Source organism: Rattus rattus, chromosome 14 (genome assembly GCF_011064425.1).
Source record: "Rattus rattus isolate New Zealand chromosome 14, Rrattus_CSIRO_v1, whole genome shotgun sequence".
Classification (NCBI taxonomy): domain Eukaryota; kingdom Metazoa; phylum Chordata; class Mammalia; order Rodentia; family Muridae; genus Rattus; species Rattus rattus.
Genome location: NC_046167.1, coordinates 43,113,925 through 43,137,472, shown reverse-complemented (window position 1 = coordinate 43,137,472; position 23,548 = coordinate 43,113,925). Strand labels below are relative to the sequence as shown.

Sequence of the window (23,548 nt, the reverse complement as noted above, 5' to 3'; positions counted from 1 at the left end):
CAAAGAACTTAGCAATTCTACTCCTGGTTATCACCCAAAAGAAATAAGACAGTCCGCACAAAGGCTCTGCTATGAGCACAGATTTACAGGTGTAATACACACACACACACACACACACACACACACACACACACACACACACACACACAGGCAGTGTGGAAACAGCCTAGGACTCATCAATGGATAAATTGATTGTGGTACATTTGTCCTAGCAGCAGTGTGCCTGAACCTCAGAGAGGAGACACACCTAAAAGGCCATACATAAGTCACTGTTGTAGGACTGGCAGGCAGAGGATGAATCCCAGGCCCTTCCTCTCCTGTCCTGTGTCCTTCACATACTCATAGACAACTTGTCCCTCAATACTGTTTCTTGTCTTAGGTCCTCACCTTGGAGCCCTCATAACCTTTTCGTTTAATTTACAGTATTCTGCTCATGATATAACTAAGCATGGGTAGTTAATCCCTATTCCTGGAGTACCCACAGCCTGTCATACCCCCTTTATGCCAGCTTCCTCCTATCCCTTCCTTAGATGTACAGCATCTAGTGTAAGACTTTTCATAAGCGATGAGTATTTTCCATAAATGGAGTTTGAATTTAATGTCATTCTCTTATTTGCTTTTAAAAATTGTTCTTGAAAGTCATGGCGACGTTTATAGAGGGTTCTTTTATGTGAGTAGGAGTCTAGGCTCAAGAAAGATGCCTTTTCCCTCCACCTTCTGCCCTCAGAGATTCTACTTTGTGTATGTGTTCATCCACCTGCATCAAGTGTGTCTTCTGTAGATACTATTGTCATGGATCAATGAGGGTCCCTCAGCTACTCGCTCAGCAGATCTCCAGTGTGTCTTCTGCCCACATTCCATCCAGTCTGGACACTTGAAAGTATTTTCACAGACTGAGTCTTGCCCTTTTCTCTTCTGAGTTCATTCATGGCTACATTGCTGTTTGCCACTGCCTTGGATGGCTGTCAACACTTACCGACTTCACTCTTGGGGCTGAGCCTTGAGAAACGATTTTCATTGTTTGTTTGTTGTTGTTGTTGTTTGGAGAGAGAGGAGGGAGGGGGAGAGATGCGCATCTTCAATTTAAAGCAAGCCTTTTGACTCGCCTCCCGAGTTCTGAGATTATGATTATACCTCTACTCCACACAGGCTGTTCATTGGTTCTTTTTTTTTTTTTTTTTTTAAAGATTTATTCATTTATTATATATAAGTACACCAGAAGAGGGCATCAGATCTCTTTACAGATGGTTGTGAGCCACCATGTGGTTGCTGGGAATTGAACTCAGGACCTCTGGAAGAGTAGTCGGGTGCTCTTAACCACTGAGCCATCTCTCCAGCCCGCTTGGTAGCTTTTTAAATTATAGGTAGAAATACCCTAGGAAATTTAGCTGTGTAGAAACTGTTGAAATTTCAATCAAGAGAGTAGTTCCTTGGTTTTTTTGTTTTTGTTTTTTTTTTCCCTTTTCCTATTTATTTTGAGAGAGGGTCTCATGTAACTTCAGGCCATCTTTGAACTCTTGTTTGTCCTGCCTTTTCTTCCTAAATACTGGAACTATAGGTATGTGCCGCCATGGCAGTGGTGTTCGGCTTTTCAATGACAGTGACTTATATTTTAAAACAATCAAGAGGTGGGGGTGGGATCGGAAAGGAGGATTGTGACCTATGGAGACTGGGGCAGGGAAGATTATTTACAAAGGAAGGCAGACCTGAGGCAAACAGGACCTCATTGTGTTAATAGGACAGAATTCTGAGGCTTTCGGCATTTGATTTTACCCCTGCACCAGCCTCCCTGAGATTTACTTGGCAGCTCCCAGAAAGTGTTGCTGTTGTCCTGTGATATGAATATTGATATGGCAAACCCTAGTTATTTACAGCGTGGACTCCTTGTCATACCAGAGTCTAAAGGGCAGGTCTACAGCTTTCAAATTACCAGGGGCTTGTGGAGAGGAAACATGAAATGTGATTGAGTGAGCAGAGAAAGAGTGTTTGTATACACATGACAGCTGTCATTGTCATCGGAGCAGATGTGACTAGTAGCAAGAAACCCCTGAGCTCAGGGAAGGGCAATGATGCTGTTCTTGCTGTGAATGGTGGGTTGTCTAAGGGTGGCACATCTCTGATGGGTTAGAGGCAGGGGATCCCAGTATGGCTTTTCTCTGTGTGTTATGAAATGGGGTGCCTTCATACTATAGTGACAGCTGCATTGACCTTGCTATGGAGAGTAACTGTGACACACTCTGAGCCATCAGAAGGAGAAGGGTGCCAGCCAGCTCCTGTGGAGTATTGTGGCTGTTGCTATACATATTCAGAAACTCATTAGTGGTGGAGTTGGCTATCCAGATGAAATTTATTTGTGTGAAGAAGAATTACAGTGGGAAGAAGATATGCTTCCAGCAACACCCCTCCCCAAGTCGGGTTCTGATTTGATGGGTAAGTTCAGTAACAGACAGGGAGACGGAGATGCTCATTTGCCACTCCTTATGGCTTCTTCTTGGCTATGGGGCTGAAAGGAGAAAAGAGCATAGATTAGATGAGATCCCTCTGGGTCCAAAAACTGGGACCCCATGAGGGAAGAAAGGGAGGTAGAAGTGATGGATGATGCTTCATAAGCCTCGGTTTTATACAGAGAAAGAGAATCCGTAATTCAAATGCATCTGGGGAGATTATCGGTGGCTTATATGAGAGACTGGCAATCTGGAAATACTTAGTACCTGAAAGGCTTAACTTGAGAAAAACCTTTAAACAAGCAATGAAACTCTCAAGCTTTCTCATGAGGCTGCAGGATATGGGTTTGATGGTGTCAGTCTAAGTGCTACAGAAGCAGAGAAATTAATATCACTGCATAGTCCTCCTGGAAGCAAAGACTCAAAACCCAAGGCCATCCAAAAGGAAATCACCTGATAGACTAGCTCATGGAGCTATTAGAGATACTGGCCATCAACACAGAGGTCCCGCAGGCATCAGAGACTGTAGGACAGTAGAGGAGGAACAGGCAGTATTGAGAAAATGGTGCATGGGGGAGGCAGACCATCAGAGAAAGAAGTTAACTCATGAAGGACCGTGAGGCAGAAATGGAGTCTAGTGACATTATATTATCTCTTTGAGGCAGGAGCGGGTTTGACAGACATCCATAAACTGGCATGTGGACCACTGGCAATTAAGAGTATGTGAGAGAACAGATAGCTTAGCAGAGGGGCCCCTGCTAGTCACTTGAAGGGAAGGACATGGGAACCAGAAGGAAACCATAGAAGTAAAATTAATAGGAGGTCAGGTCCATGGTGCTGGGAATCTGTGGAAAGCCTTAAGACCTGACCAACAGTTCACCACAGGGACAAAAGAAAAAGAAACCAGAGAGACACTGCGCCCCCTGCCCCCGATACAGAGGAAGGAGATCTCTAACTATAGGACCTCCCTACACAGCTGCTTCCCTAATGAAGGCACCAGGTTCTCTTGCAGGCTAATGGAGAGCATTATAAATTTATTGTTTGTGAAATATTAGGCTGTAGGATGGGGGTAGGAACCAGGTGTGCTGCAGTTCTTGGTGGCCCCAGGAGCATCGGAGGCAACGAGAGCCAGCCAATGGATAAGGAAACAGAACTGTGTAGGTAAAATGATTATTCTTGACCTAGCGGTTGGCAGCTTTCTTCCCTGCATATGCTGTGTGATTCATCTACCCCCAACAAAACCTGTTTGCCCACCTAGGGACTCTCTCAGCAGATAGATATGCCTGTGGAGAGGCATTGGCTAGCTACAACTGAGCTGCAGTACCAACCAGGAGTGCTGAATCCAAGGGGAAGAGTGCCTGGAGCAGTTTTGATAATTAATTTAAAGGTGATTTAGAGTTTCGCCTTACGGCTATTTATTTTATAAGGGTTGACCTGAGGTCCCCGGTGTTTCCATTTTGACCGTCATTGTGGTGACTCTTATTTGATGTTCAAAGTAAGATGAAAGAAATAGGCCCTGGGTGTGGTGTCTCTCTCTCTCTCTCTCTCTCTCTCTCTCTCTCTCTCTCTCTCTCTCTCTCTCTCTCTCTATATATATATGTTTTAGAAGTTGTGATTTTGCCACAGTTGTGTTGGATGGTAACTAACATCTCCATGTCTTAGCAGTTTGCTCATGTTTTAGAATAGTTAATAATGGTAGTGTTCAAACCAGGGTATGCTCTGAGAAATAGAGGAGACAGTACCAAGAATAGTAAGAATAGCCCAGTGCCGTGCATTCAGGAAACCCTAGTCTTTCCGACTTTGCTCGATGACAGACATAGCCTAGAGAAGATGCAGTGCAGTTCTTGCTCATGACTTAACGGGGAGAAAACTCCTATGCCTTTATGTGTCTGGGACAGCACTGGAAGGGACGGTGTGTGCAGACTCTGTCCTGTGATTTCCTGCCTCACTGCTGGCCATTGTACTGTGCTCAGTGGGTTTTGAATCTGATTATATGGGGTTTTTTTTTTTGGAAGAGGAATTAAGCAGCTCTGTGCTATTTGAACAAGTTAGTTTTTTTATTTATTTATTTATTTTTATTTATTTATAGGTTTATTTATTCTATGAGTACACTGTAGCTGTTTTCATGTACACCAGAAGAAAGTGTCAGATCCTATTACAGATGGTTGTGAGCCACCATGTGTGTGTTGGAAATTGAACTCAGGACCTCTGGAAGAGCAGTCAGTGCTCTTAACCACTGAGCCATCTCTCCAGCCCAAGTTAGTTTATTCTATTATATGTCAAAGTATTTTCTAAAAAGCAAGTTGCCATTTCTCAAATGGCAAGTTTCTCTGTGGCAGATATAAAATGGCACTTTCTTAGGTGGACCATTTTAACCACATACAATACCTTTATTGTTGTATAGAGTAAAGCAATATTTTAAGTTATAGGTTTGGATTTCAGAACCTATAAAAGTTAGGTGTGTTGACTCCATTTCCCCTCCACCCAGCAATATCCCTTGATTTTCAAATCCTTTCTTCTTAACTCCGTTTTCTTTTCCCCTTCCCCAACAGCTCTGTCTGCTGTCTGTCTCCCTAATTCCCTCCCTATCCTGTAGCCCTGTCACCCTTTTTCCCTGTAGCCCAGGCTCCCTTTGAACCTACTACATGGCCCAGTCTTGTATCAAGCTCATGAGGATCCTCTTGCTTCAGTCATTTGAGTGTTTATGTTACAGGCATGAGCCACTACACCTGACTTTTCATTTATTGAAAAACAGAAATTCATTGTATTTTACTTCTTTATTCACTCCCTTTCAGTTTTTCTCTACTTTCCAACAGGATTTGGTAGAAATCTAAAAACAAACAAACACCAGTGTTTTTGATCTTATCTTATGAGTGTGGGTGTTTCGCCTGCATGTTTGTCTGTGCGTGCATGGTGCCCATTGGCCCGGAAGGGGGATGTCTGATGCCTTGGAACTGGAGCTCTTCACAGCTATGTGCTAGGATTGGAACTTGATCCTCTGGGAGAGCAGGTGTTGCGCTTCAGCTGGCTATCCCTTCAGCTCTGAGGTCTAAGCATTCTAGCATGTGAGTGGATATATTTAGTGTCTGTATCTCTGTATTTGTGTTTGTTTTGTGTTTTTGGCATAGGGTTTTCATAGCACATGTCCATCAATCTCCTTCAGCTCTCCAAGTGGCGGCACCACTGTTCTTCTGTATGCTTCCTGAAAGACGCAGTACAGGACTCTGCTTCGCTGGGTCACGTTGCTAGAGCTCTGCAGGCAGAATCCGTTAGCTCATTAACATAATGCTTTAGATTAGCCAGGACCTATTGATCCCATTTCTCACCATGAGAATCTCTGCAACATCAGCGTGGCCCAATGTTGAAGTTATATATGGTGCTATACACTTTTAAGTGGGCATGTGACTAATAGGGTTAAATTTGCAATGCCAAATTTAATTTGTCTGTGTATGGATGTTAATAATGATGGATAGCAAATTAGCATATGAGACATTTTATAGTTACTTTTTCATTAGATAAAAATGCTTTGAAATAGAGGAAACTAGAACAGTTGCCTATTGAAGGGAAATAGCCAGCTCCTCCCTGGTTTTTAAAAGCCCAGGGAAAAGTAACCTGTCTAATGGAATCTCCAGTGGATGCTCTAAGCAGCTCACTAGGCTGCGACTCACAGCTCTTATGCACTGCTTTGTTTTCTTTGGTTCAAATGGTTCAGTTGGATAGTTTGGGCCCAGAGTTTCGTCATGTCCCCTGTCCTTTCTATAACGCTCTTGTTCATTTGTGATCACTCATGTCACTGGCGGACCAGCTGCAGCAAGCACGGAGCATCTGTGTTTCTTTCTTCCCACCTGGCAACATCTACATGCTCATGCCTGGTGAGACTCTTATTTCAGTGCCAAAGCAGGGCTTTAGAAGCTTAGAGCTGTCCTGACCGGTGTCTCACCCGTCTCTTCCTCAGGGTAAGCACATAACACTTCTCAGTGCTGTGTGTGTCTGAACACATACCCTTTTTCTTTTATTCTCAACTTTCCATTCTCTCCTCTTTCTTCTTCCCCTCTCCCCTCCCTGCTCTGTATTCTGTTGAAGAAACTGTTAATTCTTCTGAAGAACTGTGAATGTTCTGCCAAGGAAGACAGGGATGGCTTTAATAAGGCCTATTTCAGAATTTGTTTTTTATTCTTATGTTTTTAAATCATCAAGAACAATGATTCATTATAGTTTCCTCCTCTGTGATATAAAACAATGTTTTAAGGCCAGGTGTGATGACAAATGTCTATGACTTTAATAGTCAGCCGGTGAGGAACTCCAGGAAGACTAGCTGTTCAAGGACAGAGTGTGCCACCCCACTTGGTTTCTACTTTTTGAAATAAATTCTTCTTTAGGGAGATAAGGAACGTTACCAAAAACCCATTAAGTCGCAGTCTACTTCCCTCACTCACAGTGGCCTGGACAGAGAACAGTGCTGGCCTCCCAGCTCAGGTGACTCTGTTCCACAGTTGGTCAGCACTTCTCCTCTGGTGCTATCCTGAGGTAGTCCGTTGTGAATGGATGTCTTGTCAGAACAGAGCGACTAGTATCATAAGTGAGGGGAAAGAGAGAGAACCCAGAACTGCTCAATTCCCTTGGAAGGCATGTCTCTAAGGACATGAGCAGCCTCTACAAAGCCTCACCTCTTAGAGGTCACATCACTACTCTGGGCACCAGGTCCTTTATTCAAGACCCATCAAAACTAAAGCACCATGTTTACATTGCTGTGTTTGCAAAGTGTATATTCCAGGGCACCCACTACCAGGAAACAGTGTTACTCATGCAACACTTTACCTGTTGGGTTTTCACCCCACTACTGCTCCCTGCCCCCTCTTGGAAATGATACCTACACTCTGACATCCTTTTGATAGATTAATGTAGTTGAGCATAAGTAGCAGAACTGTATAAATACTGAGTTAGATAGTAGGAAACGGCAATATGCTTGGTGGCTATTGTTTCTCTCTATGAAAAGGATTTTAGAGATTTAAATTCGTGGGCATGAGAGTGTAGCTCAGTGGTAGAGCACTTGCTCAATGTGTACAAATCCCTGGCTCAAATCTGCTGAACTAAAATAGCTGCAGATGTGTATTCTTGAAGATATAGAAGGCTGTATGGATAAATTGTTTCCTCTTGCATGAGCTTTAGTTGTGTCTTTTCTAAGGCATTTATCTACTTTCTTTAAAATGATAATTTTTAAGCATAATATTTTTTTGCCTTTTTCTGTAGTGTCTGTATGCCATTCACTGATAGTCTTTTATTAACCAGTCTGTGTGGGTTTTATTAATTCTGTTAATAAAACTTCCTTTCTTAAATTTATCTCATTACTTTGTATGACTAACCATTCTATTGTATTTCATCAATGTTAGTGTCATAGTTTTCTTTCACTCTATTTTCTACTTTGATTTTCTGGCTTTATTTGCTATGTGTTTATACTGCTGAAGGTTTGCATATCTAGAGATTTGATCACTTTTCTATTAAGCTCAAGTTTTATCACACAGTATTAGTATCATTTAGAAAACATACAGCATCGCAGAGAGTATTCCTGTCTGATCTTTTATTTTTAAAGCGATAGCTCACTAGTAAGACAACTTTATGATTTACATGTGGCCACCACTAGCCATTTCTGCATGTATGTGCTTGTGTGTAAGAATGCCTGTGCTTTCTTTTCATTTCTGTCAGACTCATTCAATTTATTTTCAGAATGCTGATCACAGCATGCAGACTACAGTAATTATAGTCTCTTCATTAGTGAAGCGTTACATTTTTCTCTGGTAATACTTGGGAAATCTAACTTATTTTATTACAACTACCCAAGATTTGTTTGAGTTTGTGATTTCAATGGTTTTTTTTTTTTTTCATGTTTTTTCCATTTTGTCCTTTAAGCACATTTGTCTAGGTATGTCTCCTAGCATCTGATATTTTTATCCAGATAAGCCACTTGACTTTTGGATATTTAAAACATTAATAGTCTTATACAGTTTTTTAAATTAATTTTTAAATATTAAAAAAAAATATCATGTCCCCTTTCCCTTGACTTCTCTCCGTCCCATTTCATGTCCCTTTGCACCAATTTCTCCTATGTGCCTCGCAACTGATTGCTCATTTTCACTACTGTTACATATATACACGATAAACATCACTTTATAAAATGAGTAAATATATAAATTTGTAAATATTATTTATTAAAAACACATAAACCTGCTGAGACTGTTTGGCGTAGCATGTGTCTATGTTGTATCGGGGTTGGCCACTCTGTACTGAATAACCAGTAGAAGAGGTCAATTCTCTCTTTCCACACTCGTTAGCTGCCTGTAGTTTTTGTCTAGTGGTCCCATGAGGTTCCCCTTCTGGTTGGGATGTCAGTGGATATTGCTGTTCAGGCAGCCGGGTGAAGGGTTATGGGCGAGACACTTACAGGGATGCAGTCTATAGCACACACTGGGTCCTCTGGCTCTCTCAGTTTCTTTGCTTCCTTTTCTATAATGGTCCTTGAGCCTATGCAGAGTTGTGTTGGGTTGTGACCCAGTGTGGTTTTCTGTAATGATGTATGTTTGCTGTCAATAGAAGCTTTGAGGAGGCGAGAGCTATGCTCATCTGCAGGTACAATGACAAGATTTGGAACATAGCTAGGGATTAAGGTGGCCATTAAAGTGGCAGCAGTAGATTCTCCTATAAAACTCATGACCTCACTTGCCTCAGGTAGTTGACGAGGCTTCTGGTAGCCGACATAACCTCCCTCTCATTGATTGGTCCGTAAGTCCACTTAGCCAGTGGTTGGGCATTGCCAAGGTGAGTGCCACCACTGTGCCTGCAGGGCTGTCTTGCTATGCTGGGCACTGTTATAGTTCATTGATGTTACAGCTGGATAAGAAAAACCACTGATTGCTTCCCCTCCTTGGCAAGTTAGAGGCTTTTTAGGTTAGATCTAGCTCGACTCCTCTAGTTCTGTGCCTGAAGTTGTCAAAAGGTACTTATCTACAGGTTCTGAGTGGTAGGTAGCTAAGAGCAACAACAATAGCATATAGCACTTGGACTAATCTGACCAACACCTTGAGTAGAGGTTTCTCCTGTCTGGTACTGGGTTTTTTTTTTCTTAGAAAATCTAAAATTCTTGTAGGGAGCATAGTTCACCCACAGCCCGAGGCTGCTTGAAGGACATTAGAAAGGGCACATGCCTATCTGTTCTCCATTTGCATTTAGAAGTTCCTGAGTGTGTGGACTGGTATTTCCAGTCTTCCACACTTACCATAAATGTTAGAGGACACCAGATTTTAAATAAGAGAATTTATCCCCAGCTGCAACCCCAACTTGATGGAGTTTAAAATTTGAATGCTCTGTTGGAGGTTGCTAACCATTCGCTAATTAAGCACAGGAACCCATCTGGTAATGGTGAAGCTGTTACTTGAGTAGTTAAAATTACCCTGTTCTTGACAATAGTAAAACAGCATCTGTTTATCCCAAAGAAAAATCAACTCATTAAAACAGAGGTTTCAAAAATGAGAGGAAACTCTGAATATTCATCCCAAGAGAAGTTGTATTTTATTTACCCATTGAGAGACAGACAGACACAACACACACACACATACACACACACACACACACACACACACACACACACAGAGAGAGAGAGAGAGAGAGAGAGAGAGAGAGAGACAGACAGACAGACACACAGAGACACAGATAGAGAGAGAGACACACACACACACACAGAAAAAGAAGTTCTGTAGCTGCCTGGATTTAAAACTTTGTCCTAGTTTAGGAGAACTTATTTAGTGCTACTTAATTTGACCTCTGAAAACATAGCCCAGGTGGTAACAGGTCACCTACAACCTGAAGCCACTTGAAGGACCTTGGGAAGGCCACATGCTTATTTGTATATTATTTTATGTTTGTATGTGTGCATCTTCCTGTGGGTGCACATATGAGTGCACGTGCCTGTGTGCCCCCGTGTTGTGGAGGCCAGAGGTCAGTCCTCAGTGTTATTCCTCAGGATACTATCCAGTGTGTTTCTTTGAGTTTGGAGCTCTTACTTTTATCTACCCCTTGCCTATTTGGGGAGAATCGTCAGCAAGCTCCGGGAATCTGCCTGTCTCTGCCTCTTCAGTGGTAGGATCATGGGTGTGCAGCACCGTGTCCGGCTTTTCCTAAATGTAGTTTATGGAGATTGGATACTTACTGACTGAGTCAGTGCACGAGTCACAGATTTGCTGTGAACAGTGCTATGACAGGGAGTATATAAGAATAACCTTTTAGACACTGTATGTGTTAGAGTCTGCTTCTTCTTCAGCCCAGTGAATAGCACAGAATGACTATAAAAGAAGCCCTGACTTCAGGCAGAAAAGTACAACCACTTTCCTGAAAACATATTCAACTTTTACACATTGCAAAGCAGTCATGTGTCTAAACACTTGAAAATTATAACAATCTGTTTCTTTTTCCCCCTCAGGCGTGTCCTCCTTAAGTATTCAATTTGCCAAACTCCCAAAGGGATTGAAGCATTTGAACCTGTCTAAAACCTCATTGTCACCTAAAGGTACAGTCTATGCGATTTACTTCATATTGTGTTTCTGACTTTTATTCTTATTGTATTTGAACAGTTATCATCCTGCTGTGTAGTTAATTAAAATATACAGATTATATTATGATAGCAGTTTTAAAGTAAAGATATTGTACAGTTCAACTCTGATAATCTAAATTTAAATGACTTCATTATAGAAAATAATTTTGAAATATATGTGCAGTCTTAATTTTTTAAGCTTTGAGCCAGTAAGTGTTTACTCACTGGCTATCTCTACTCTTATAAATCACTTTTCTAAAGGTACCTGTTCATGTTTTTCTTGATTCATTTTTGGCAAAAGATATTGACTTCCCCAACTATCAGAGTGACCAGTGATTTTGTACAGAGGCGCTGGGGGCTTGGTTCTGAGTTACCACCATAGTCCCCCCCAGCAGTGACGTAACAGTACGAGAAAAGCCCCACGTCCCGTCTCTTCATTTGTCACCATGTTTTGCTTAGTGCCTGAGTATCCTTTCATCTCCAGGGCTTCACAGAGCTTCAGGGGAACTGATGAAGTCTTCATCTCTGGTGGCCCCCACTTAGACAGGCTTCCCACTTCTGAGACCACCAGAGGCACTTGCTCCTTCCTTAGTGTGTTTATTGATCACACCCAGGGCGTTACTGTCTCAGCACTGTGTCCTTCCTATGAGAATGGCTTCCCTTGGGCCCATGCTGCCCTTGTGTCTGAATCTTCAGTTCCTGGACCATGCCTGTACTATTGTGGGGTTCAATGAGGTGTCTAGAATTGGAAAACTTGGCATATATTGAGTGGTACTCTGTGCTGCCTGGTCAGTCACGTCCTATTACCTGTGGTTGGAGCCTGCCTTTCCTACTTCTTGTGAATTGCTCTCCTCATCTCTGTTTCCTGATTGACTTGTTTGTGAGAAAGAAATGAGTAGTCCCTTTGTTATAGTGTTGTTGTTGTTGTTGTTGTTGTTGTTGTTGTTGTTGTTTGTGGTGGTGGTGGTGGTGGTGGTGGTGGTGGTGGTGGTGGTGGTAGTAGTAGTAGTAGTAGTAGTAGTAGTAGTGTAGTAGTAGTAGAAGGAGGAGAAGAGTAGGGAAGGAGGAGAAAGAAGAAGATGAAGAAGAGGAGGAGGAAGAAGAAGAGGAAGAAGAATTCAATGAGTTAATAATAAACATGGTAAAGCTTCAGGCACTTAAATCAATACAGCCAGGAGCTGCCACCGCTCCCTCCATGATTACAGTCACCATGCTATCACTGTCACACTCACGGTCACACTCAACATCACCATTGTTAATCCCTGTTACCATCATGTTATCTTCATTGTCATCATCTTCACTGTTACATTGTCACCCCTATTTCACCTTTACAACCACTGTCACACTCATGGCTATTGCTATAACTGTCACTGTCACTGCCTCCATCAGTACCATCATGTTGTTGCCACACTATCATGAACACTGTCGCCCTCACAGTCACCAACCCTCACTCCTACTGTAACCATCATCACACACACTGTCAGCCACAAACAGTATGACCTGTGTCAATGTGACCATCACTGTCACTTCCACCAGCAATACCATCATGGCCTGCACGATGACCATTACCATCACCATGATGGGCTGTCACTTTCAGTTAAACATGGGACAACCTGCATGTGCCAATTTATGTCCTGTTACTGTGATGTTTTACTTCATTATGACTTTCTCTTTCAAGCTCTTACCTCTTCATTCACATTTCCCACGGTCTCCTTCCCATGCTGCATTGCAAACCTCTGTTTTAACACACTGCCCATTTTGTCTGGGAAGCTTCTGGCTGATAGAAACATTGCTCATTCAGTGCTATGCTTGACACCAACTCTGCCTCAAGCTGTCACCACTGACTGTACTTCGGTTAAATAAATGTTGGTAAGCACACTTACTTTCAGCCCGGGGAGTGACACTCTGTGATTTGTGTAAATAATGTACCATACATTTAAAGTTCTTCAGCAATGCCAATGTCATTGATGTGAGCTTGGCTGCTAAATTTGCTTATTTACTGGATTTCTTTTTTAGGATAAATCTGCTTAAGAAGAATTATTAGCTCAAAGAGTAATAAAGAGCCTATTTTAGAGCCTTCGTATTGATTGCCTCCTCCTCCCAGTAGTATTTTGTATAAATCTGTTTATGTTCTTGCTGGCACTAAATGTTCCCTTTTCATGCTTTCTCTACCCCCCACCCCTCTCATGTAGCACAATTTGGCCTTGTACTCCCAATCCCTCCCTCTTCTGTAGCTCAGGCTGGCTTCTAGTTTATGGCAACCCTCCTGCCTCAGCCTCCCAAGTGCTAAGGTTATGGTCCTGAGCCGCTGTGGCTTTGGCTTTTTGTTCTCTCAAGCAACTGAGAGTATGATGTTTCTCTAATTGCAATGATTCTCAATCCTCCTCATGCAGCAACCCTTTAATCCAGTTCTTCATATAGTGACCCCCACACACCATAAAGTTATTTTCGTGGCTACTTCACAACTGTAACTTTGCTGCTGTTCTGAATTGTCGTGCGAACATCTCTGTTGTCTGATGGTTTTTGGGGGATTGTGGCCTATTGAGAACCACGAGCATTTGGGGTCATGGCCTATAGGTGAGAACCACGAGCATTTGGGGCTCATGGCCTATAGGTGAGAACCACGAGCTTAGGGCACTTATTTCACTTCCCTTGATCCTTTGTGTGTCTTCTCGGAATGTTGCTACTTAATGTTCTAGGCTATTTTTCTATTTATGGTGTTAATCTTTTTTTCTAAATGTATTATTAGTTCTCTGCATGTATTAATAGGCATTGCGTTCCTTTGTTTGTTAATTATGGTAAAAATAGAGGGGCACTCTGATCATCTGTCCTTTGCAGGACAGACTTTGGTTCTGAAGTAGCCTGTCCTCAATCCTGTCCTGTCCGGCCAGACTGGCAAGAATAGTGTAACTGCACAGGCAAAGCACGGTTCTTTTGTGTCCTTGGGTGAGGACAGGCTGATCCTGCTCCAACCTGTCAGGACTAAAGTTTCCTTACTTGTCTCTTTCAGGTAATATAAGAGTCCTTATCAAACACACTGTTTCATAAAATAGGTCCTATAACATTTTAAATAGTCTGTAAGACCTTTATCTTGAGTTGTTCAGTTTAAAAAACATGGGTTCCTTAAAGGTCCATATGTCGGTTCTAAAGGGTTTAGAGTCTCATAATTATGGTTTTAAGTTTCTAGCAAGCATAACATATTTTAGTTCCTAGAAAACATGTATATTCATGGACCTATAATAGAAGACAGATTTTTTTTAACCTCCCCGTGGCCCCTACCACATGCACCCGTACTCACCTCAGACACTCGCTGCTTGATGACTTTCTGGACTCACACAAGCTTCCTGCTGGCTGGCAGATTATGTCAAGACAGGACCATCTGGTGCCACCTCTTCCAGCTGTAAACCCTCCAATCCTGAATACCAAGCATGGTCAGAGTCCTATGAAAACCAGAGCTGAGGATGGCATGCCAATCTGTGATGAATTTGTGTCGTAAGCCCCAAATTTCTCCAGAACTATAGCTTTGTAACTCCCTCTTATTCATGAGCTTATTAACACCAGCCTTGTGTGAACCTGGGCTCAGGAAGGGAGGGACCCTTCTGCTTCAGGAGCATGAAGCTGGGCTGGTAACAGGGTCTCTCTGGAGTCTAGTCAGAGGCTGGCTACTTTCCAAGTGCCCCACTTGCCAAGGGCCTCCTTGCTGTCGGGATTAATTTGGCCTTTGCATTTTGGAATTTATTTATTGGGTTTTAAAATGCTTCACTTAAATACATGGCTTTATAAGTGATTTTTTTCTTGATGAGCGTCTGGTATTCTCCAGATATTTTAGGCTCAGTCATTTCATTAAAGAGAGAACAGTGGACACTGGGGACTGGAGAGAGAAAGCCCTTTTATTGTGTAAGTGTGAGGTTCTGAGTTTGATTTTCAAAACCCACATGCAAGACAAAACAAAAACAGTTCTGGTGGCAGATACTTTTCACCCAAGCTGAGGAGATAGGTGAGTCTGGGGCTTCTCAGACAGTTCCACTTAATTAGTGAGCCTCAGGATATCCTGTCTCAACAAAGTGGACAGCTCCTGCCTGAGGTTGTCCCGTTACCTCCTCCTGAACACGGCTACCCGCTAGCCACCCACCCACACATATACACGTGAACAGGCACACACAGAGAAAGATGAATATAGATGGCAACACAAAAGAATGTTGCTCATTGATACACACACACACACACACACACACACACACACACACACACACACACACACACACTATCACTTAGGGGATACTGACCATGAACGAGTCTGTACTCCTGGTAGTATATATGCCTTTTTTGTTTTTGTGTTTTTGAGATGGGTCTCAATATACAGCTCAGACTTTTTTTTTCTTCCTGAGTGTTTTTTTGTTTTTGATTGTTTGTTTGTTTGTTTGTTTGTTTCTGGCAGTCTCATGTAGCCTGGTCTTGCCTCAAACAATTAGTTCAGGCTGCCTTTTAAACTCTGGCCAATCATGTTTTACCTCTGCCTCTCTAGTGCTGGATGTCAGATCTAAACTGTAATTCTTTTTAAAAAAAAAAAAAAGTGTATTTCTATGATGGCCATCTGAACCACAGATGCAGAGTCCACAGGAGAAAAACTCCCTTTGTTGATCTGTCTATGTCTGCCACTGCGCGAGCCTGTAGGTTGTCAGGTGGTACTTTTGAGTCTCGGACACCTCTGTCTAGTGTATGCTGGGTTTTCAACAAAGAATATTGGAAACATCTCTTTCTATATACATCCATATGTGTGTGTGACATTATTTATACATATTTACAGTGTATATGATTATGTTGTAAACAGATATAGCATATACTTAATATTATATAATAATATAAATATAATTTATTTATAGGGATATATAATATATATAAAGGGAGCAGTATATTCCTCTATCAAGTTTCCAATACTTAAGCATGCCCAGTATTGCACATGTATCATTTAAATACTATTTACTAAGTCCAGAATCATCTGATAGGATTAAGTATAGGCTCAAAATCTTCAGCTAGTTGGCTTTTGTCACTTTGGGACTTGAAAGTAAAACACTTTCTGTTCTTGGTTAAATTTGAAGTCTAGAGTGCAGGCTGTCTGTGAGCTGTCTGGCTTCCCAGAGGAATTGTCAAAGGAGCCACAGTCAGTGTTCCCCTCCAAGGGCAGAGCTCTGGCCCTCGGTCTGGCAGTTTGATTTGACTTTGTGGAAACTCAGGAGCCTCGTTTTCTTTCTGAGAGTGGATACTGAACTTTGATAGTTTTTTTTTGTTGTTGTTGTTGCAGGGGTGAATAGCCTTTGTCAGTCCCTCAGTGCCAACCCTCTGACTGCCTCTACCCTCACCCACCTGGACCTCTCAGGGAATGTCCTCCGAGGAGATGACCTCTCAGTAAGTTTGCCACTCATCTAGCCCTGGAGCAGCCATTTTCAGAGAAAGCCAGTCATCATTTCTAACCCTGCTGTCCCAGCCTGTTCCTCTCCCATGCTCTACAATCACATTAAAAGCTAGTGACGTGTTGGGAAAACCCCAGAGGCTGTCTTAATTGAATTTGCCTGTCATCATAATTAAGTTGTTTTCTCACCTAATGATGCTGAGGTTCAAATCCGTTTTGGAAAAGCTATTTCATCATTAAATACTGTTGTTGGGATGCAGGTGCTTTGTTTTGAGAGAATGTGTCGGCCTGGAGCCCACTATGTAGTCAGCCAGGCTGGCCCCCAGCTTACAGTGACTGTCCTAATTCATTCTCTCCAATGCTGAGATTGAGGGTACAAATCTCGATCTTTTTTTTTATGTTTGTTTTTTATTTATGTTGCTGTTAAAGGGGGCCATTAGGATAACCCCAGTCATAGACTATTCCATAAATAAAAGTAATCAGGAGCTACTCATTAGAGTTTGGTTGTGAAGGCAAGATAGATAGATAGATAGATAGATAGATAGATAGATAGATAGATAGATAGATAGATAGATTGATTGATTCATTCTGGGCTATTTATTCCAGAGGCTAGAGAGATGGCTTAACAGTTAAGAGCACTATCTGCTCTTCCAGAGTTCCTGAGTTCAATTCCTAGCAACCACATAGTGGCTCATAACCATCTATTCTGGGATCTGATGCTCCTTCTCTATCTTCAGGTATACACGCAGATAGAGATTCATATGTAAAATAAATCTTTCAAAAAAGAATCCCCTCAATTCTAACATGATGTTTTATGCCCATGAATAGTAATATAAATGTTTGATAGAACTTCGTGTTGTTGGGGGTTAGTTATGAGCTCATTCTGTGGTAGATAGTCCCTTCTGGTCACTATGCAGTTTATAGTTTATGCAGTCACAGTTTAGGGGAAATCTCCCTTTGACAACAGGGCATGCAAATAGTGGGCTTTTGGAAAGGGCCTTTATTTGTATACTTCTGTCTTAGTTAACATTTCAATTTCTGTGAATAAACACCATGATCACAGCAACTCTTATAAAGGAAAACATTTAATTCAGGTTGGCTTACAGTTTCTGAGGTTTAGTCCTTTATTGTCATGGCATAAGGCACAGTGTCGTCTGGACATGGTACTGGAGAAGGAGCTGAGAGTTCTACATCATGATCTGCAGGCAGCAGGTGACTGTGTTTCATATCGGACAAAGCTTGAGCATGTGAGATCTTAAAGCTCATCCTAAAAGTCTCATACTTTCTCCAACCAGGCCACACCCACTCCAACAAGCCATACCTGCTCCAACCAGGCCACACCCACTCCAAAACGCCATACCTCTTAACAGAGTCACTCAGCTTGGGCCAAGCATTCAAACCTATGGGGGCCAAAGCTATTCAAAGCACCATACACAATGACTGCTTCACAGAAATGAGAAAGGCTGGAATTTATTCTCATAATGTTGTCTTACTTTACCTATGGAGCGGGGTCAACGAAAGCTTTTGTGTGTTTATTTTGTCACCCCCCACACACCACACACATTTAATCACACCTTGTTTTCCGATGTCTCTTAACTTTCCATTTGTCATCTCTAGTGTCCACGTCACTGGTAATACTCAAACCCTCTTCTTCCCAAGATAGAGCAAAGAGCTCCGCAGGGAAGACCACAGCGTGCATGGCAGCACAGTGGAGGGCTAGAGTGAAGGTGAATGTGGTGGGATGCAGTACATTCCTAGTACTCAGGAGGCTGAGACAGGAGGATAGCCATGAGGTCGAGGTCAGCCTGGACTACAAAATGAGTCCCAGGCCAGCCTGGGTTACAGAATAAGACCCAGTCTCACAACATAAAATAGGGGCCGAAGAGGTGGCTCAGGGGTTACTTGTGCTTACTATTCTAGCAGAGGATCTAGGTTTCCACCCACACGGCAGCTCACAAGCACCTGTAACACTAGTTCCAGGGGATCTGATGCCCTCTTCCGATCTCTGTGGGTTCCTGTGTTGTGGATATGGTGCACATACATTCAGTCATCTGCATACTCATAAAATAAATAAGTAAATATTTTAAAATAAAATAAATGAAACAAAAGCAGAGGCAAATAAAAAGAGGACGAAATTAAATAATAAGACTCATCTAGAGTAGGAACATGAGTAACATCTCCCACTTCCTGGTCCAGGGAGTACAGCTTGTTCCAGTCTACCCGTCTGCCTCCGGGTACAGTGGAGTGCAGTGAAGGGGCCGAGTGAACATGGGTTCCCAGCCAAGGACACGGCAGGGTTCTCAGAGTCCTTAGCAGGTGCACATACTCACCTGGCCTTATGCATTCTGGGAAAGCCACACACAAAGGGCATCCTCACTACTTGGGGGGGGAGCTCCCCCTGCTGGTAGAAGGAAGCAAAACCACCACCACCACCACCACCACCACAAAAATGCCTTAAGGAAGGTAGGTCACTCACTGCTCCAGAGCCCGAGCCTAAGGGACTCCGTGTAAATGAAGGCAACATGTTTCTGTTATTCCAAAGTATCTGCAGGCTAGTTTTATGATCTTTTGAATTCCTTGCTGGTGAGGAATTTCCTGAAGTACCAGAGAGTCACACTGCAGCATTTCATGAGTGTTGGCTGAGAAATGAGGCTCTGTGTGTGTTTTTAAGTAGCTGGTGGCACCCAATGAAGCAGAGGAGAAGTGAAGGTTGTCACCTGGGGCAGAAAACTTAGACTGTGTCATTGGAGAGCCCTGGATCCTGCTTATATTGAGGAAATTAAAGAACATCAGAGGGACTTATTTCATTGTTCCCATGCAGGGTTGTGGGGGTTTGGGAAGTTTTAGGCATTGTGGTACCACCAAACCAATATATGTAAGCAGTACTTGAATTTTGAGTTCTTTTTGTTTTGTTTTTCTAATACTTTCCTCAGGACAATCATGTTAGATTTTTAGAAGTCACTAAAGATAAAGAAAACATTATTATGTCAGGGAGAAGAGAACACAGCTTGAGAGCCTCTATGACTCAGATTCAAATAGCGCTCTTCTCAACACTTTGAACAGTGACTTGGATTTTGACAGGGTGACTACAATTCACAGGGTATTTTAGACTCAGGAGTTAAACTTAATTAGCAGTGCTCAAATTACAGAATAAATCGAACTAATCAAGAAACCAAAGTCATGTGTAAAGGGGGGTATGTGGCAGTGAGTTTCCTCCTGATCATATTGTTTGCCTGTATAATTTTACTTTAAGTACCCTTTGGGTGTTTGTTCCTAGGGAGGGAGACTGAATAACAGAAACGTCTGCAAACCTTTCTGAGAAACGGCCGAGAAGGTCCTGGGCATGTGTGTTTGGAAGCACTGACCTGTGTCTCTCTAGAGCCTAACTTTCACTTGCTTTTTGTTCCTTTCCAGCACATGTACAATTTTTTGGCCCAGCCCAACACCATTGTTCATCTGGATCTGTCTAATACTGAATGTTCTCTGGAGATGGTAATGCCTTTTTCTACTGCTCTGACTCTCAGAATGCCTCTTTAATGTGATGGAAGCCTGTCTGTATCTTTTTTTTTTTTTTTTTTTTTTTTTTTTTTTTTAGGAGTTTTTTTGTTGGGAACCGAACCCAGGGCCTTGCGCTTGCTAGGCAAGCGCTTTACCACTGAGCTAAATCCCCAACCCCCAAATTTTTTAAATGGTCTGGTTTTTTTTTTTTTTTTTTTTTCGGAGCTGGGGACTGAACCCAGGGCCTTGCACTTGCTAGGCAAGCGCTCTACCACTGAGCTAAATCCCCAACCGCCTGTCGGTATCTTTAGTGAAATATTCTCACAGACCTAGGATTGTGCAGAAGTGCTAATGTCCCATTTCTTCCTCAGGTGTGTAGTGCTCTCCTCCGGGGATGCCTTCAGTGTCTGGCCGTGCTCAATCTCTCCAGGTCTGTCTTCTCTCACAGGTATGGCTGTCCCCCCTGCTATCATCACCGCCTTATAGTCTCTGCAGATATGTTGTGAAGATAATGAACACAGGGTGATCGGTGAAAGTGGAATTATTATTATTATTTGTTGTTGTTGTTGTTGTTGTTGTTGTTGTTGTTTGAGACAGGGCCTCACACTACAGCCTGACTTCAAACCCATGCCAGTCTTCCTGCTTTGGCCTCCCTAGAGTTGAGAGCACAGGTTTGTAGACCACAGACCTGGCTTGGAAAGTCAATGCTATACATGAAAGATAAACCTTAACTAAATCTTAAATCACAGCTGTGAGTTTTGGGCCTTGAAAGGGTAAGGTTTTTGCTGCATTGTTTTGAAACACAAGCTGTAAGGGGCTTGCCTCTAACTAGCCTGCTTATATGAGGTAGTGCATGGTTTCACATAGGTGGACAGATACTCCATCTCCAGCTTCTTCTCAGCGAGGAGGTTAGAAGTTAATGTGAACAACCTCAAGAACAAAGAAGAATGGTCACCCTGGAGCTCTCGTGTTTGCCAGTTGTAGGAGACGAGGGCTAAGTACAGCAACTTAGTTCTAGAGTTAAGCTTGCTAACATGGTGTATTTTGAAGCAGCAAGGATTCATGAGCATTGGCCACTGTGCATGAAGAGAGCTAGGAGAGGCACTTGCTTCTCAAAGGTGCAATGATCATGGCCATTCCGTGAATTAGTCCAGTTCAACTCTCATCATGTCATCATGTAGAATCATGAGCTCACGGCATCAATTGCATTGTGTATGTTGCACTCTAATGATCTGTGGCACTGCCTAATAGCAGTGCCTGCCTTCTCCATATGTCCTAGTCAGTCTTTTAAAAGCCTTATATCTTCAAGGGAATAGCTTGACTTATTTAGAAAATCAAGTTTGGTGGCATGCTTTATTCTATTCAGTGCCTTGCAAACATGCCAATATATCTCTAAATTCTTTGAGTCCATTACTTCAAGAGTAATATGAATGCCTTTCATTTGGAAACCCATGCCCATAATCCCAGGTAGTGGAGGCAAGAGAGTTGGGAGTTCAAGGTGATCCTCAGTTCATGTAGTAAGTTTGAGAATGGCCTAGACCACATAGAGCTCTGTCTCAAACAAGCAAGCAAAACAAAACAGAGAGCGGGAGAGATGAGCCTCTACGTACCAAAAATATGTTTCAGATTCCTCAATAGAGTGTAGTTAGAGAACATCATGTCAGGCAGACGGCATGGTGAGAAAATGTTCATCCAGACTTGTTCTGTCTTGTTTAGAGGCAGGTCACGAAGCATCACTTTGACAGAGCTGTAATTGACTGAGGAACTGAATTACAGGATGACAGGTCGTCTTCTAAAGGTTTTTGTATAATCAGCTCTTTTGAGTTCAGCCACTGTGAATTCTGCCATGATTGGTCTTCAGTGCCCCCATTCTTTGCTTATAGCGAAGCAGCACTAACACAATGCCTTATTTTCAGGGTGAAAGACTATGATTAAGCTGTTGCTACCTAGCACCTTGTTTAGGTAGACTCCTGGAAAGCCCTGGGCAACTGTGTTAAAGTGAGTGAGTTCATATTGAGGTGTAGATTGTTAGCCAGGTGAGTCAGATTTTGTTTGCAACTAACTTCATATTCACATTCATCAGGGAGGCTGGGTTGTCTGCATGTCCTATACGGGCTGGCTATGTCACCTTCAGCCCGGTAGGAAGCCTCCTATATCCAGAAGATGTAACAGAGGGCAAGACAATCCTGGAGATAAGTGTCCTGGCTCAGAAAGTTGCTTTCTGAGATTCACATTGGTCACAGAGGCTCTTAGGACCAAGCCACCTGTCACATGGTTACTGTCTCTTATAAAGGGACAGAGAATATCAGGGGATGTTAAAACAACACACAAGCAGAGGATTAGAAATAGAAGGACATTGCTTTTAAAGCCCTCAAGTATCACTGGTTTTTTAAAGATCTCTGCGCATGTAAAATGCTGTTGCATGCTATGTGGCAGACCCCCGAGATGCTTGCTGCTTTCTGTTTTCTGTATGACTTGCAGTCATCTAAGTGGCATCATGGGTGTCAGCTAAGTACTCCATGCTGCTGAGCCATTCTGGATTCTTAGAGAATGGAGCAGGCTAAGCCTGCACACTGCACTGTGGGAGCTTGAGGCCTATTCCATTGCAAACCGTTAGAGTACGAGTTTGACTCAACAGTATGACCTGATCTACTTTGACATAGCAAGAGAAGCATTGCCTCGCCACTCTATTTTCCACTTTGTCTTTAAAATAATGTTGGACCTAAAATGATTAGGTTTACAATGTGAACGTGGTAGGTAAATGGTTACTAGTCATACAGGCTTGGTGCCATTCACCTTCTATGCTGTTCCTCAGTTCTGCCTCAAGTAACCATCTCACTGAGACCACCTGTTGATCTAATCATACTGGATTAGAAGGTGGAAGCAAGAAGATAACAAGTTTTGGGTTAGCCTTGGGTACATAGTAAGACATCAAAACAAAATGGCACATATCTATCATCCCAGCACTTGGCAGATGGAGACAGGAAGCTGATTTGGGGTTATCTTTAGTTATATAATGAATTTAAGAGCAGCCTGGGTTGCATGAGAATGTCTCAAGAACAGAGCTGGGTTTGTGGTTCAGCCCTCTCACGCCTGCCTCTCACGCATGGAGTCTTTTACAGTCTCCAGCACTGTAAAAACATGAAGGCAACCAAGATAATGAACTGTCATTGAGCCCTGAGCACCACAGAGACCATCAAGTAGCAGAGCTCTTAGCCTTGGAGAATAACACTCAAGTCTGACCTTATGTTTTTAATGTTTCTTGATCAGTGGGCAAAAATACAATGAGTTTGTTGGATACCAAGAAGAGGAATGAATTGCCCTGCGGGTGTAATAGTCCCACACTCTTAGGTTATCATTTAGACTCTTGTTTCTTCTTTAATGCTCTTGTGGACACATGGTTGGTTTTGTGCATCTCACCTGTCTGCATACCCAGTAAGAAGGATGGATGGAATGCCACCACTCTTTTGATGCTTGCATCTTTTTTTCCAGGAAAGGAAAGGAAGTCCCTCCATCTTTCAAGCAGTTTTTCAGCAGTTCTCTGGCTTTGATCCAAATCAATCTTTCAGGCACAAAACTGTCTCCCGAGCCCTTGAAGTGAGTGATTCATTTGTC

General features: G+C 42.6%; 1 protein-coding gene across 11 annotated transcripts in view; it reads left to right on the top strand.

Annotated features, from left to right (window-relative positions):
- Carmil1 (capping protein regulator and myosin 1 linker 1) overlaps positions 1–23,548 on the top strand; it is a 279,741-nt gene that overhangs the window by 167,084 nt on the left and 89,109 nt on the right. For all 11 annotated transcript variants that reach the window (XM_032884200.1, XM_032884196.1, XM_032884194.1 and 8 more), the window contains exons 12-16: positions 10,915–11,001; positions 16,328–16,431; positions 19,850–19,927; positions 20,305–20,381; positions 23,426–23,530. In XM_032884200.1, the coding sequence (XP_032740091.1) occupies positions 10,915–11,001; positions 16,328–16,431; positions 19,850–19,927; positions 20,305–20,381; positions 23,426–23,530 (451 nt within the window). The remainder of the gene's footprint in view (positions 1–10,914; positions 11,002–16,327; positions 16,432–19,849; positions 19,928–20,304; positions 20,382–23,425; positions 23,531–23,548) is intronic.